Here is a 16166-nt window from a genome sequence, read left to right as displayed (position 1 = left end):
TTACGCTCATTCTTAACCTTCACTTGATTATGTTTCATACTACTTTTATATTTCGCACTCATCGGATTATCATTGCAAAAATACCTTATATTATCTTGATTCACTGCTTTCTTGGTGTCTGTTAGGGCAGTGTGAAGTGGTTCTTAAAACACATTGCCAGTACATCCTTTATTTCTATGATTGCTGCCCAAAACCTAAAATTACTGATTACCCACCCACTTCACTATTCAGTACCTCAAGTAGACGAATACATGTACTGCTCAGTGTACAACAGCATGTATGATCTACAACTAGACTCAGTAATACTTGAGCTTTGCATTATTTCCATTATAAGCACCCACTCCTTAGTTAATGGTTAGGCAGCTAAAACCCTTAAACAAATCATTTCATTCCAAGTCATGTTATGCGTCTACAAAGTACAGTGTAACTCCCTAACCATAATGCACTTTTTGCAAACTATGTATTTTTCTAATGATCTTGACCTTTCGACAGATTATTTTTTTTTGCTTTATAGGAGTACTAGACTCGTCGTGCCATTTACCGTAAGTATACCGCCTACAGCACTAATGTATCTAGGAACTGAACTCGGAGAGCTCAAGAAGTACAGTCAAACTCTACGTTATGTTAAAATATCTCCCGGTCCAGCACCCAGACATGATATAATTACATTGCATAGACATGGACATGCATTCGGCGGGTTACCATGGCTTTTTTGGATTAGTTTGGTCTTACTGATCGCTATTTTTCACATGTTTTTCTGTAAAATCATATACAACGAACTGCGAAATAAGAACCAGAGGTTTGAACCTCAGAATTCCTGGAAGTTACCACGATACGCGTCTGATTTGATCTCCTCAACAGGCCTTGAAACTAAAGCCCTTAGAAACACCCAGATATCAAGACGAAGAGTAGTTGATTTAGACACTGTCCCATGACTGGGTCATAGTGAATCTAACTATTTTTCATCCAATTTGCTTTCTTTTATAAAAAAAATATTTTTAGAGATAAACATTTATATACATATATGAAACAAAACTGTTTTGAACAAAGCACGGTTATTCATACTGAAAAATATAGTGTTAGAAAGTAATATTACACAACAGATGTTTATGGTCTTCAAATTTGTTTCCGAATGAATTACGGTTGGGTGAGCAACTCTTAGGAAGTGCACAACACCGGATACCATAAGTTATCCAAGCATTACTCAAAAATACAACAAATTAAACCAAAAAGAATTCGTAACTTGCTTTGCGAATGATACAGGAGAGGGAAAGTTATTAATTTAGAGTACTGTTAAATTAGTGACTGGACACTTTGGTTAGCAATGTACATTTACAACGAGTAGTTTCAAAGTACCAATACATTTCAAGATTTTCTCTGTACATTCCAAAAGATTTCTGTACAATTATTCTACAAAACTAAAGAACAGCTGCTGCCACGCAAGCACTTGGTCATCAAACAGGTCAGTAAAAGCGTTGTTAGGCATTGAAAAGTTTATCACAGATACCGAGAGCGCTAGTAAACATAAAAGACAAACATAACTACGAACAAGTAGGCAGAACAATAACCAGGCCGTGTGACAGGTTAATAGACTGAAGAAGTTTGAAATAAAGATTCTTAGTAAAAGCCAGGTTTAGCTGCCCATGAGTACGCCACTAGGAAATGCTCCGACAGCTTTAACCAGTTAGAGCGTACCGGGAGTAAAGGCAAACAAAGCGAAGTTAAAGCGCCATGTGACGGGACTTGTGAAATTAAGGGATGACAAAACAATATTAGAAGGGAAAGCGGCCTGTTTAGGTGAGCTGCCGCAAATGAGCCGTGATTTACATTGAAAGAGTTGAGGCTGAAAGTCAAAAAATCAACAGAGATCTAAATTACAAAATGCAAAGAACAAATGCTAACCAGAGTTAGAATCAGAACATCATCATATGCGTAATTTAAAGGACATGTAGGAAGGGCATGATGACAATCTGCTTACGATAGGTTTTCAGCTACTTTTGTGACCTCCTGTCGAATCAGCAGGCGATGTGCGACCGGAATGATCGGCACTATGAACATTGTTACGAAAGATTGATGACGCATATGAAACGTTGTGACCTGCAGAAGACTCCGAATCATGTTGAGGACTCGAACCGTTCATTTGCATCCAAGTATTAGATACACCGTTAGGACAATAATTTAGACCGTAGACAAGGTTTAGAACCCGTTGGTCAATTTTCCCACCACTATGCTCCTAAACTCAGTTAGTACAAAGTAAAAGCAACATACCTCCAGAAATCTGAAGAACGTTTCACCTGTGAGCATTGCGTCACTTCCAGCTTGGTGCTGTAAGCCGATACGTGGTACTCTCATTAGGTCGGCTAACTCTTGTAATCCACTCTTGGGGAACTTGTGCTCACTCATCATTGACTTTAGATCTACTATCCTGGGAAAGAAAATCAACAACAGCTTTTGAAACTCCAAGAAGTTGTCCGGCATCCTCATCCAATCTGTACAAATCTTCATCAAATAGGCAAAATCGTAGGCACTAAATATGGCTTTAATTTAGCTCCTCGAAACCTACCTGTGGAACCCTATCCACGTTATTTTGTCATTCAGCGGAAGACCACTGGTAAGAAAAGCCTCTGCGAAATCACTAAGTTCAATTCCTGTTCTTTTTAACTTATCGAAGTCTATTCCAGAAACTTCCAATAATTGAATAGAATCGGCCGCATGCATTTCATTGTCAACATTCCACTTGATGTTAAACTGCACAGTTGAGACCGAATCGACCGTCTGACCACTCTCGTCGAAAAAACTAAACCCAATCTGTATTGGTTTAAGCATGTCAATATTAACTTTAATATTGTGGTAGGCTTGTTCAAAACTGTTGGCGTACTCACCAAAAACCTTTGCAACAACACCTGGAAACTCTGTATCTACCGCAACATACTGACATTCTCGTACAAGTCTACGGACAAGGCGCATTCCCTCGTGAAAATTGTGGGCCCAAATATCCCAAACGCGAACCTGACTGCTATCCTGTGGAACAGTGAGGGCGGTGATATTGTTAGGATTCGAATGAACATGATGCAGTATTCCATGGTGGACGTGATTATGTGTAGTATGTCCATGACTGTGGTACGCGGATCCAGAGGTGTAACTATCAGTTGTTACTGTCATATTAGATCGGTAGTTATACTTTCCGAAATGAGGATTAACAGGTGACTCGGGAAGTGAAGTATGAAGTATGTGGTTTGAATAGCCGTTTTGTGTTATAGATTGGAGTTCGCGAAATGGGTGCATTGAATAACATAAGTGACACATTCAGTTATCCTGCCTGAAAATATACACAAGAAGTAAGAATCACACCAATTACGTAAAGCAATAGAATAAGATAGCAAAAATAGGTAAACACATACCAAGACCGCTCATAAGAGTAAGACAATAGTTCTATTCCGCACTTTGACACTTTCGCTTCCCCCCAAAAATACAGAGTAGCTTGATGAAACAAAACGAGTGTTTTAGAAAATTAAGCATTTTACTCGCTGACGTTAGTGTTTATTTATCGACTAATAATTACATAAGCAATTTTTCAGTATAAATCGCAAGACTTCGATACTATTACCGTTCAATATACAATCTTAATCTTTGCACTTTTTGAAGACAGAATACCCCAACCATTTAAGATACTGAGACAGTGGGGCGTGGCTCATAAACATGGTAATTACTACGACGACAACTGGAATGTAGAAAACAAGATGTCAAACTGTGGCTCTGAATATTCAACAGATGATCCTAGTAAAATGGGTGTAGAAACCTCGGAGTAGGTGATCTGCAGTGGTACTTGAATCCCTTAAAATTAATGGTTCTGTAGGTCTTTGACATTTGATGCTAATTGCGTTAGTTTTAATGGACTCACCCAACTGAAGGCGCTCTATCATGCTTCCGCACCACATCTACACATCTACAACCGCTTGTCAGCTCAGATTAGAAACTTATCGATATATTGATAGCCCATCGAATATGTCTTCAAGCCTCTCAGCACACTCCCTGTTATCTGGATAAACTTGGAGATGGCATTATCAGTAAAGTCGTCCGATTACAAACCATTGGAATACATAATATCGTAAGTTCTAGTTCAGTACACCATAAATCTCACTAGATATGGGTTAGGTGCCATGTCTGTGTTAGATTCAGGCTCTAATGGATGTGATGATCTTAGTTGAATTGAACACATCCAGCCCAGGAAGTGATCACACTCTCCAGCGCCCTAAAGTCTAACACGCGGACATTATAGTCCATCCCAATGCATAGAAGATGATGTGAATGTAACCAACCTTACGGCCTCGATCGGAGACTGAACAGTCGACTTGGAAGCATCGGCTGGAGTGTTTTGAAGTCGATTCTAAAGGTTTCTTGACTCATTTTTCAGAATTCTAGACTGTTCCAAGGGAAAGAAAACTTGAATATTCCTGGATACATTGTGAGATTTTCTTGCTTCAACAAAAGTTACTGGAACATTTCCGATATTCTTGGAACAGAATAGACAGTTAATCCTTGCACGTCAATTCAAAATAGATGAATCATGACAATCTGTACACCACAGAGAAAATCAGGCAACCGATGCAATTATTCTCAAACATCATTTACAGAACGACAGTATGTTTACAAAGTCTCAATTCAATTAGTGGGTGGAGTGAGTCATAGATGGGAGAGAAACCAAGGCTAAACGAAAGCTATGGCATGTTACTTCATGATGACGTTTGCTCATGAGCTTCTTCATAACACAAGATTGGCCTCAGAATCGATGTCATCTAAACACCCCCCCTTCTGACTTCAACCGGGATGATGGATTAAAGTCACTAAGACCTCCAAATAGAGAAAGAAACGGGAAAGGATGGCCACATCCTTAGACTATTGATACAGTATGTGATATATCTCTGTCCCTCGCACTGTAACGTTAAAAGGGCCTGTCAGTCAATATGACGCCAGTAAGCTAGGAGGATGTGGCTGCCGCTCTTTAGTAATACAATAATACACAAGTTTCAGTAATGTGAGGATTCTGTGTGCCATATTTGAAAAATAGAAAAAAGAAAAGATAGTGATGATAATGAAACAGTAACAAATCAGGTTCTGTATAATTGAGAAGAGTATTGGGTTGATTTTAAAAAAGCAAAGGAAGAAAATAAGGGAATAGAAATTGTAGAATCCAAACTGAGGCTTAAACTGAAGAATAATTGTTTAGGTAGTTTAGATGCCCACTATTGCCCAGTTGAAGTCAAAACGAGGTGATCGGGTAAATGACGGTTCTAGATTTCATTAAAAATATAAATGTACATCATTACCTAAACAAATATTACCACTCATTTGTTCAACCAATAATTGTTCAATTAGTCAGAACTTAATTACAATAAATAAACAAGTTGATAAAGGATTTTAGCGGTAAATAAATCCCCAAAATAAATAGCTCTAAGTTTCCGACATTGGATGCTGACCATATGTTTTAGTGGACTCATCTAGCTGAAGGCGCTCGGTCATGCATCCGCACCAGATCACGTGTGGTAACGCCGTGCTCAACATCTACCCCAATCGCTAGCCAGATTAGATCAGAGAATTCCGATATATTGGTAATCGCCAAATACACTCTTCCAATCTCATCGACTCTGTCTTTTGATTTCTCTCGGTGGATACAAATTATATTGGAAGGTGTTGCTGGTAAAAGCGTCAAACACTGAATACCTTTTCCATCTTCATTACTATATCTTCCTGCCGGCTTCTTCGTTGTTTCATATTTCCCTCTCTTGTCGCTTCTCTGGGTGGGAACGAAATATATTAGGTGTTACCGGTAAAAGCGTTGTCAAACACTGAATACCTGTGTCACATCTTCATTGATGAGACCGACGTGATCTGGTGTACCTAATTGCAACTGTGAGTCTGTTCCTTTTTGGGATTTTTATATATCATTGCCTTATTTTTTAAACATTGTGATTTTTTCGTGTTTTTTCTAGGATATATATATATTTCCCCCTCGTTCATTATCGTACTTCATATTTCATCACGACTGAACGGACACCCAAAGTTTTTTAGACGATAGTTGGAGGTAGTCAACAGGAAACCCTGGACCCGGGTTTCGTGCTACTTGGCACTCGTCAGCAAGGTGTACCTGTAATCGGATAGCTCAGTGGTAACGTCTCTGACTGTGAAGCTGGGTGACTGGAGATCGAATACGCCAGGGAGCACCAGTTCCCTCAAGATTACAGGTACACCTTGCTGACGAGTGCCAAGTAGCACGAAACCAGGGTCCAGGGTTTCCTGTTGACTACCTCCAACTACCATCTAAAATCTCAATACATACTGCCCGCAGTGTCGAGTCACCTAAACTGGTGGCCACATTGCAACATGATTGATAGCATTCGATCTGCACTAATAAGGACTAGACAAGCATGACATTGATCACCACACAGTGATCGATCAATTGTGAAGACACCCAAAGTATTCAAGCTTAAGACTTTGTCCCCACCTTCGTTTCAACTGATGCCTTTCTGGCCCGACAATATCGAAGCCTGGTTCTGCTACGCAGAAGCCTGCTTCTCCGAGCACGGCGTGATCGACACACGTGCACAATTCCTCGCAGTAGTCAAGGCACTACCGCGCGAATTCAACAGGTGCGTAACACCTAGTATGTTTACTAGTGATGTTTCCGATCCTTACGAAATCTTAAAACGCTCGATTCTCAAACGATGAGACCTAAGCGATCGACAAAGTTTAGATCAACTCTTCAATAACATCGACCTGCAACACGGTTCTGCGACGGACATGTTTCAACTGATGAGAGAGGTTATAGGCCCAGGAACTTTCGACGAAGGTCTATTCAAACAACTTTTCTTGTCCGAACTTCCCCAACAGGTGCAAGCAGTTCTGGTCTCGTTTCAGAACAACGCCTTAGACGAGCTGGCTGCATCTGACGACCGCATTTTAGAAATTACGAAATCTACTGCCGAGGTATTTTCAGTCAAAGAAAAGCCTCAAACGACTCAGAATGACATAACCGAGTTATGTCATACACTTACGCGTTATCTTGATCTTCGTACCGACCGTAAGAGATCGCGCACCCCACGTAGAAGCATTTCACGTAAGCGATCTGTCTCTAGACCACGAGAGACAGATAACCCCGACTGGCACTGGTATCATAACCAGTATGGAAAGTCTTCCAGAAATTGCAGAAAACTCTGCAATTTTCCCAACACGAAACCGACTGATTCGAAAAACAACTCGGGAAACTTCCAAGCCGGCACGCGTTAACGGCAACCGTAGCCGACGAACATAGCCGTCTATTATACGTCACAGATGTGACAACGAGAGTTCGCTACCTCGTCGACACTGGCGCAGAAGTTAGCGTTCTCCCAGCGAATTCCAACGACCGACTTCACGAATCGACCCTAAACTTACAGGCGGCAAACGGAAAAACGATAGTTACGTATGGCAAAAGGTACGTTTACCTTAACGTGGGTTTACGCAAACCCATTCACTGGATCTTCGTTGTTGCAGATGTTTCTGTGCCAATCATTGTTATGGACCTTCTACAACACCATAATCTAATCACCGATACGCGCAAACGAAGGCTAGTAGACGGAAACACTAATTTATCCGTTTGCGTAACTTCCTTTTCTGGTTGCAGATTATCTCCAGTCACAATTAAGCATATGATAGACCCACTCTATCAGCCACTACTCGATAAGTACCCTGGGATACAACAAACTCAACCGAGATTACCGTGTGTAACCAGCAACGTTACACATCACATCACGACTACAGGACCACCTGTATTCTCTAAAGCACGACGACTAGCTCCTGAAAAGCTAAGGTTAGCGAAAAACGAATTCGATCACATGATGGACTTAGGAATCATACGACCGTCAAGTAGCCCATATGCATCTCCGTTGCACATGGTCCCTAAAAAGGACAACAACGATTGGCGTCCAACTGGTGACTATCGGCGATTGAACGCGAAAACCATTCCCGATCGTTACCCGTTGCCTCACATTCACGATTTGACAGCTACCTTGAAAGGTACAACTGTCTTTTCGAAAATCGACTTGGTTAAAGCGTATAACCAAATCCCTATGGCTACTGACGACATACCGAAAACAGCTATCATAACTCCCTTCGAACTCTATGAATTTTTGCGAATGCCTTTCGGTCTAAGGAACGCTGCTCAAACATTCCAAAGATTCATAGACGACGTTTTTCGAGGTCTCAACTTCGTACATGCGTATGTTGATGACTGTCTAATCGCAAGTCCGGACAGAGAAACACATCTCAAGCATCTGGATCTTGTTTTCGAACGATTACAAAAACATGGCATTACTGTAAACGTTCAGAAATGCCAAATTGGAACCGACTCATTAGACTTTCTGGGACACACTATCGATGCTCAAGGTATCCGACCCCTTAGAACCAAAGTGGCGGCCGTTCTGGATTACCCAGAATCGACCACCGTCAAGCAATTACGCACGTTTAACTGCCTGTTAATTTCTATAGACGATTCATACCGAAATGAGCATTACTCATGAAACCGCTAACCGACCAACTTCGTGGAAATGAGAAATCCATTAATTTGGACGACACTGCACGAAAAGCATTCTCCACAGTTAAGGAACTGATCGCTAAAGCAACAATGCTCGCACATCAGGACACTGAAGCACCCATTAGTATCGCAGTAGACGCATCGGACTCGGCAATCGGTGGCGTCTTACAACAATGGGTTAACAACTCCTGGCAACCCTTGGCATTTTTCTCTAGAAGGTTGCTAGACACCGAATCAAGGTACAGCACATTCGGTAGGGAACTCCTAGCTATGTATTGTGCTGTACGGCATTTCCAACACTATATCGAAGGCCGTGAATTCACTCTTTTCACGGACCATGAACCGCTCACTTTCTCGTTAAGCTCTCCTTCTGACAAGTACTCTCCCCGTGAGTCCCGACAACTGGACTACATTTCTCAGTTTACTTCAGATATTCAACATATTTCTGGAGCAAACAATGTAGTTGCAGACGCCTTATCTCGCATAACTTCCTTGAACAGTTTCCAAGGAATCGACCTTCTTAAACCCGCCGAGCTTCAAAAAGAAAACAGTGATCTTCAGCACGAGTTATCGTCCACAACCCTTAAACTACGCATCAAACAGATGGGAACAGGTAAGGAAACCTTACTGTGTGACACATCTACAGGTAGGGGTCGCCCAATCGTGCCGAAACATTATCGACGCAATGTCTTCAATACATTGCACAAACTTTCTCATCCAGGTGTTCGTGCAACCATCAAGCTTATAGCAGAACGGTTTTGCTGGCCTGGAATGAATAAAGACGTGAGGGAGTGGGCACGCTCCTGTGTAAGCTGCCAAAAAATCTAAGGTTATCAGACACAATAAATGTCCCTTAGGCTCGTTTAAAACTCCCGATGCTCGTTTCGACCATGTTCATCTGGATTTGGTAGGACCTTCACCAGATTCAAATGGATACTCTTACCTCTTAACCTGCGTAGACCGTTTCACTCGATGGCCAGAAGCAGTACCTAACAAGGACATCACTGCTGAAACAGTGGCCCGAACATTCGTCGAACGATGGGTAGCAAACCTCGGCTGCCCTTCAACCATCACTACAGACCGCGGACGTCAGTTTAAATCTGATCTTTTCCATCGTCTGACCACACTTTTAGGAATCACTCGCTTCCGAACGACCGCCTACCATCCACAAGCAAACGGGTTGGTAGAACGTTTTCACCGACAGCTTCAAACGTTTCACAGTGGACCGACGCTCTTCCACTCGTCTTACTAGGTATTCGCAATGCAGTGAAAGCTGACATTGGATACACTGCGGCTCAACTCGTCTATGGAACGACACTTCGACTTCCAGGAGAATTCGTGGATCCTTCGTCCTCTTCAATGAACATGGATCTAACCTTCTACACGAACAGGCTTGCAAACGCAATGCGTTCAGTTAAACCTGCTTCGACTCGACCTCAATCAACTGATGTTTTCGTTCAACCTGACTTACGATATAGTACACACGTTTTCATTCATCGAGACTCGCATCGACGACCATTCGAATCAGTGTACGAAGGACCTTTCAAAGTTTCTCAACGTGAATCTAAGTACTATATAGTCGATAAGAACGGAACAAACGATAGCATCAGCATCGATCGCCTCAAAGCAGCGTATTTAGAAGGAAATCCTATTCACGTCGACTTTCCTTCAGTACGATCGCACAACACGACTCCTACACTCGTAATTCCTCAACCGACAACCAACACTAGCGATGATACTCCGAATGTATCTGAAAATAAACGTAAAACGACGCGTTCTGGAAGAAGAGTAAGATTTCCAGAACATTTAAATGACTACTGAACGTAAGGCACTACTCGACATTTTATATTATCTCGATTTTCCTTTTTACGATATATAATTTTTAAATAAAAAGACAATTTTAATATGCTCATATATTTTTATTTTTATTTAAAAAAAACAAAACATAAAAAACATTTTTTAACGCTATTACGTGTGCTTGAGTACATTTTCCTTTTTTTCGCCGACATTGTGTTTTTACGCACATACGAGTGTATTTCGACATGCATTTACACTTTCTTTTTTCTTTTCCAGAACGGCTGGAAAAGAACGATGCAGTTTATGAGGAGTCGAAATTTTCGTTGTAACCTTTTCTTTTTTACTATGTTGTACCTCGGTCCCATATAGTAAGGAAAGACGAGCAGACGCTGCTAAACTTAGTAAGCTATCAGAAGAGTGTTTACCAACGACAAACTCGTTGGGTTTAAACTTCTGGCTGGCCACGTCTTAGGGTCGTCACTGGCACACTAAGGGGGGGAGTGATCTGTTGCGGTAAATAAATCCCCAAAATAAATAGCTCTAAGTTTCCGACATTGGATGCTGACCATATGTTTTAGTGGACTCATCTAGCTGAAGGCGCTCGGTCATGCATCCGCACCAGATCACGTGTGGTAACGCCGTGCTCAACATCTACCCCAATCGCTAGCCAGATTAGATCAGAGAATTCCGATATATTGGTAATCGCCAAATACACTCTTCCAATCTCATCGACTCTGCCTTTTGATTTCTCTGGGTGGGAACGAAATATATTAGGTGTTACTGGTAAAAGCGTTGTCAAACACTGAATAACTGTGTCACATCTTCAGGATGTATGAAAACTACAAATCACAACAAATAAATGTTATTCTATCCTTTCTGGATAGATCACGTACAGATTCGTTCGAAAGGTAATATTTGATTGCCTTATAACACAGGGTCTCTAATTCTAGAAGAGTGTTTCAATTCAGAAGCAAAAGTACACAATCCTAGTCAATGCTAGGAACACAATCAAAGCAGAAACAAAACCAATATGGCTGCGGCCAAGACTATGTATTAACCGAAACAATATAAATGCAGTTCAGAAAGGAACATGGACACTCGGTGAAGGCGTAAAAAAATAAAAACTGCGATAAAATACAAATATTACCACTTCAAATGTAATGAAAAAGATTAACAAAATGTACAACTGAAGGAATCAATAGAAATAAATTACAAGTGTTTACATGGAGGGATTTTCACACAAAAACACCTTAAAAATGGATCGTACAGAAATAGAGGAGACGCGAAATATTTAAATAGTTTAGTAAGTGTGTCCGTGAACCCAGAATTAGAATAAACGACTGTTTATGTATCATCAAATGAGTAACAAGAATAAAACAAAATAAACAGTTAAGAAGAATGACTTATTATTGCAGTGAGATATGACGCTCGAATAGGTGTTCGTGCGGCTCTTATTCGGAGTGATGCTATGAAAGTCTCAATCAAGTGCAATGGATAACCAAATATCAATATGTATGAGTCATATATGCATAGTGAAGATAAAACGAGTCTGAGAAGTTAATTTAAGTGTAACACAAGTTATTGTCTTAATTAGGAACCTCGGAATCTTATAAATAATATTTATTTGGAAGAAAGAAGGAGAGAGGAAGGAAATGATCACCTAGTGAAAGGGTTCCACCATGATAATAATAGTGTAATGAATATCGAACTCTGAAGCAAACTATTAATTTTGCTAGTTTATAGTGCACTCGAATAGATACATGTAGATTTATATAATAGTATACAGAGTAAAACCGGACATTAGTATAAAAATTTGTGCAACAAAAATTTAGAATGATGCTATGAAAGTCAAAATTAATTGCAAAGGATAATCAAATGTAAATTTCTATGTGTTATATGTATGTATGTGGCGATGATAAAATGAATCTGAGAAGTTAATTTGTTCAATTGTACTGTGAAATAATTTGTTTTTAGTTATAGACTTTGGATGTTCAGGAATAATGTGTGTTTAGGAGGATAAGAAGAGATGGAAAGAATATCTAATGTGTCGAGGGACCAGTCATGATAATAATGATCACAGTAATAATTATGGATATGAACATAAGCAGACTTCATACATTAAGATAAATAGAAATAAAATGAAATAGGCGTGAAAAGTTTCCGAGTTTACACATTGTTTTTCAGTCAATTAGATGGATGATGGAACTTGTTTGTATAAATCATTAATAAATATATTGATATTCAATAAGTGACACAATCCATTTTCGGAAAGAAAATCATTAAGGAGACTTCTGAACCGGGTTGTAATTTCACCGCAACGGAGGTCCACTGGCAGTCTGTTTCACATGGTTGAGTGGCGAGTAACGAAAGAGTTCTGGCGTAAGTTTTTGCAGGTTCTTGGAATCGCTAGAATATTTTCCTTATTGTGTAGATTGTGGGATGATGTCATAGGGTATGGATGGGTGGATACCAAAGAATAGGAAATGACGTTAATAAGCTGGTAGATAAAGACAAGGTTTAATTTGATACGCCTGATCCAGAGAGGTTCTAATATGAGTTTTTGATATCTTTGGTGATAGTCTTTGTTGTCGGAATACCCCAGAACAGCATTGGTGAACCTTCTTTGAACACCTCTAATTTTAATCAGTTCATTGTGCCTGCAATTACTGCAAACTAAAATACCACATTCAAGAATGGGCAAGATACATTTTCTGTATAATGGTAATCTCGATTCAATGTTATTGGAATTTATCATTATGAATCCGGTGAGCTCTCTAGCTTTGGATACTTGAGATGCAATGTGCTCAGAAAAGTTCAGACTGTTGCCATATCTTAAACCCAAGACACGAACAGTGTTGAGAGATTTGAGTGTATGTTTGTGAATAGTCAGATTTAAGTTAAAACAGCGGCCAATGTGAATAAATCCACTTTCGTCAACATTAAGTAGCAAATTCCACGAAACAGTTCATTTGTACATGTTTATTTCTTCTTGGATCGCTTTCTTTGGTGGGAGAAGAGAATGAATAAACCACTTTTAGATAGCTGGCAAAAAGGAAAGGCTTACCATACTGAACACACGTCATTGATGGAAAGGAAAAAGAATAATGAATAAATCACACTTCCTCGTATAACCTTATTGGTTACATTCACAGGCTTAGAGTAGCAAGATCCAAAGTGGACGATTTGGCTACGTTCTGCTAAAAACGATATGAGCCAAATAAGAGAAGATTTCGAATGCTAAATTAACAAAGTTTTGGAAGACGTTTGTGTAAGACACTGTCAAACTGTTTCTGGCAAAATGTAAACTCATACCAACTTTTAGAAGACTTAATAGCTGGTGTTTAGCAGCACAAAGTTTGTATAACGTTTTTGACTGACTGAGTCTTTTATGGCCAAAGTTCACTTTTGACTCGTTTTTGAAGGATGGTCGAGTAATGCACTCTCAAATTTCAAGCTGAATTACAAGGAAATCAGATTCAAAACCTAACATCCACATTTTATTGGTAAGATAAGTATTTCAATACCGAATATATTGTTTTAATGCTTATTATGATAACTTTTACATTAAACTTTCATTTTTTGGGTTTCAATGTGAAAATACAAATGAAATTAAAATTAGATAGAACCAGAAAGTATAAAATACAAATTGTCAACAGACAAACATCAAGGTTTGAGTAATACAAATATACTCTCAAACCATTGAAAATAATGATATTCAGAATAACAGTTTAGGGTGAGTTAAATACATTGAGCTCATAATAGTCTACAAATCATGTTTTATATTTTCGATTTCCTAGAAACTGTACTTTTCCCCTCAGACTCTGTACATCTGTGCATCGTTTTCATTTAGATCAAACACACATGTTACTGAATCAAGGTTTAAACTTTACAATGTGTTGTCCATTTTCCAGTGTCAAGTTCCCTAATTTTTCTACCAACTGATATCCATTAAATATCTGTTCTTCTTCATGTCCTCCGAAACACATCTTTTGCTTAGAAACATAATTATACCATTGTAGGATATAATATTACAAAGACATTTAACCCTATATGTTTGTAAAATTGTAGTAGTGGCGATTACAACAAAGTATGCGGCATAGAAAATTTTGTGTGAAGGACTATTCTATTGACTCAATAGAGCGTTACATCAAAAAAGATGGATAGTTGTGTTACAAACCATTAATCATGATTTCAACGGAAAGAAAACGCTTAAATTCCATCTATAACATTTTATTGGACAATATTGTCATTTATTCGTTTTTTCTCCTCTTATTTTAATCTTTATTCAGGTCCCCTTTTAATCAAACTTTATATGCTTCAGTCTTCCTTGTCACTGTTTTTGTTATTTGATCTTGGTTAAGGATGTATTTTTCATTACTTAATTTACTATTGTATGTTGCCGGACCACCGACAATACGGTCGTGCTTGGCGGCGTGGTTCTGTGTAGGACTATTAACCTTTGTCTGCTTGCAAAGGTTGCCGGAATCTTTGCAGATAAACGTCTGATCCTATGTTGTTGGGAATATTTTTTGATTATCGGGTGTCGAACTTTTGTTCATTAACTATTCTTTTCGCTTTTCAACATGTGGGTTTGTGCCAGAAAAGCCCTTGACTGTGTAGCGCTGGCTGTACTGTTTGAGATATTTTATACTTTTAATACAATTTGTTCTCTCTTTTGAGTTAGAATCGTTTAGATTGAACTCAGGGTTTCTATTTCGATATAACTGAATTTTAGTCACTCAAAAACGCTTCGTAAGCTACATAGAATAATGTAATTTGATCTTAGCGAATTACAATTTGGTTCGATATACAAATTAACGTGAAGATATCTCGAATAAGCTCAGAATCGATTGTTCTACATTAGCCATTGGAGGAAGAAAGGCTCAAATAGAAATAAAATAGAAATAAAAGCTAGAGGAAGTATTTTGTGTCCCTTGAGCCCCAAACAACAGCGAGCGCGAAACGCCTAGAAAGTTAAGTCGCGTGACCAGATCTGCTTCTAGCAGGAAAAATAACAACCTGACTACCCAACTCATTAGCAGACAACCAAAGTCCTCCAATATGTGTTACGTGACCGTGATTTCTGCTCCAATGAAGGTTGATGAATCGGTGCAGATCAAGAATAAGAAACGACCTAAATTTGCTAAAGAAAGGCAAGTTCTCCGAACAGTAGCTGAGATATTGAGGACTGATCATAACGAAACGTCAGTTGACTTTCACAGAATCAAGGAGAGTGAAAGCACAGAACTTGTTTTGAGCATGACATTGAGTTAATAAAAAGGCCAATAAACCAGCCAATGCCTCAGGTTATCTTGGGAGTCACCTTGCTAAAGGTTTGTAGTTTGGGTACCGAGATGGATTTAAAACAAAATCAAACCGGACTGCTAAAAATTTTTCGAGCGGTGAAGCTTTGATAGAGAATGACGCTGTAACCTTTTTGGGTACAGTATGAGTCCATTTAAATGATCTTTAAATGTGTTAAACAAGTGCCTGGACCTTACTCAACAACAGATAGGGGCTAGTTGTACAATCAAACCACCAGGCCGGATATAATTGCCATCATAAAATGTTGGTTGACTCAGTCTATAGACAGTTTGGAACTTGCTTTTGAAGGTTTCACTTTAGTGAGAGTCGAAAGAATCCAGAATCATAAAAAGTAGTGGTTTTATTTATTAGAAATACTATCCTATTTACCGTTACTGATAACGTCCCATGAAACTTAGGCGTGTGAATTAGTTAGTCGCCGCTTGAAATGTGAATGACAAGAGCTGCTGCAGCCCAAACTGTGGGGAGAATAAGG

At 39.3% G+C, this 16166-nt stretch overlaps 2 protein-coding genes across 4 annotated transcripts in view; one reads left to right on the top strand and one right to left on the bottom strand.

Moving 5' to 3' along the window:
• The window catches only part of MS3_00007017 (uncharacterized protein), a 63375-nt gene extending 62428 nt beyond the window's left edge, over window positions 1-947 (top strand). For both annotated transcript variants that reach the window (XM_051215273.1, XM_051215272.1), the window contains one exon: window positions 515-947. In XM_051215273.1, the coding sequence (XP_051068474.1) occupies window positions 515-935 (421 nt within the window). In that variant the 3' untranslated portion in view covers window positions 936-947. The remainder of the gene's footprint in view (window positions 1-514) is intronic.
• A 48-nt stretch (window positions 948-995) lies between these two features.
• CNOT7_1 (CCR4-NOT transcription complex subunit 7) lies at window positions 996-3685 on the bottom strand. Of its 2 annotated transcripts, XM_012938002.3 has the most exons (4): window positions 3402-3685; window positions 2564-3319; window positions 2269-2527; window positions 996-2233 (listed from the first exon to the last, which is right to left on the bottom strand). In XM_012938002.3, the coding sequence occupies exons 2-4, from the start codon at window positions 3304-3306 to the stop codon at window positions 1988-1990; spliced, it is 1248 nt and encodes a 415-aa protein (XP_012793456.2). In that variant the 5' UTR covers window positions 3307-3319; window positions 3402-3685; the 3' UTR covers window positions 996-1987. The 2 variants fall into 2 exon arrangements, with proteins under 2 accessions (XP_012793456.2, XP_051068472.1); XM_051215271.1 differs by having other exon boundaries at window positions 996-1843; window positions 1979-2233; window positions 2269-3685.
• Window positions 3686-16166: the final 12481 nt, after the last annotated feature.

The sequence above is a fragment of the Schistosoma haematobium genome, chromosome 2 (assembly GCF_000699445.3).
Source record: "Schistosoma haematobium chromosome 2, whole genome shotgun sequence".
NCBI classification, from domain to species: domain Eukaryota; kingdom Metazoa; phylum Platyhelminthes; class Trematoda; order Strigeidida; family Schistosomatidae; genus Schistosoma; species Schistosoma haematobium.
This window is presented reverse-complemented; position numbering and strand designations above follow the sequence as displayed.

Bases quoted from the DNA above. Each gene is read 5' to 3' on its own strand.
- CNOT7_1 (XM_012938002.3), bottom strand. From the start codon at position 3,306: ATGTGTCACTTATGTTATTCAATGCACCCATTTCGCGAACTCCAATCT. The intron at 2,528-2,563 runs GTAGGTTTCGAG...AGCCATATTTAG, and splicing joins ACGTGGATAGGGTTCCACAG to TGCCTACGATTTTGCCTATT. The intron at 2,234-2,268 runs GTATGTTGCTTT...AACTGAGTTTAG, and splicing joins CGTTCTTCAGATTTCTGGAG to GAGCATAGTGGTGGGAAAAT.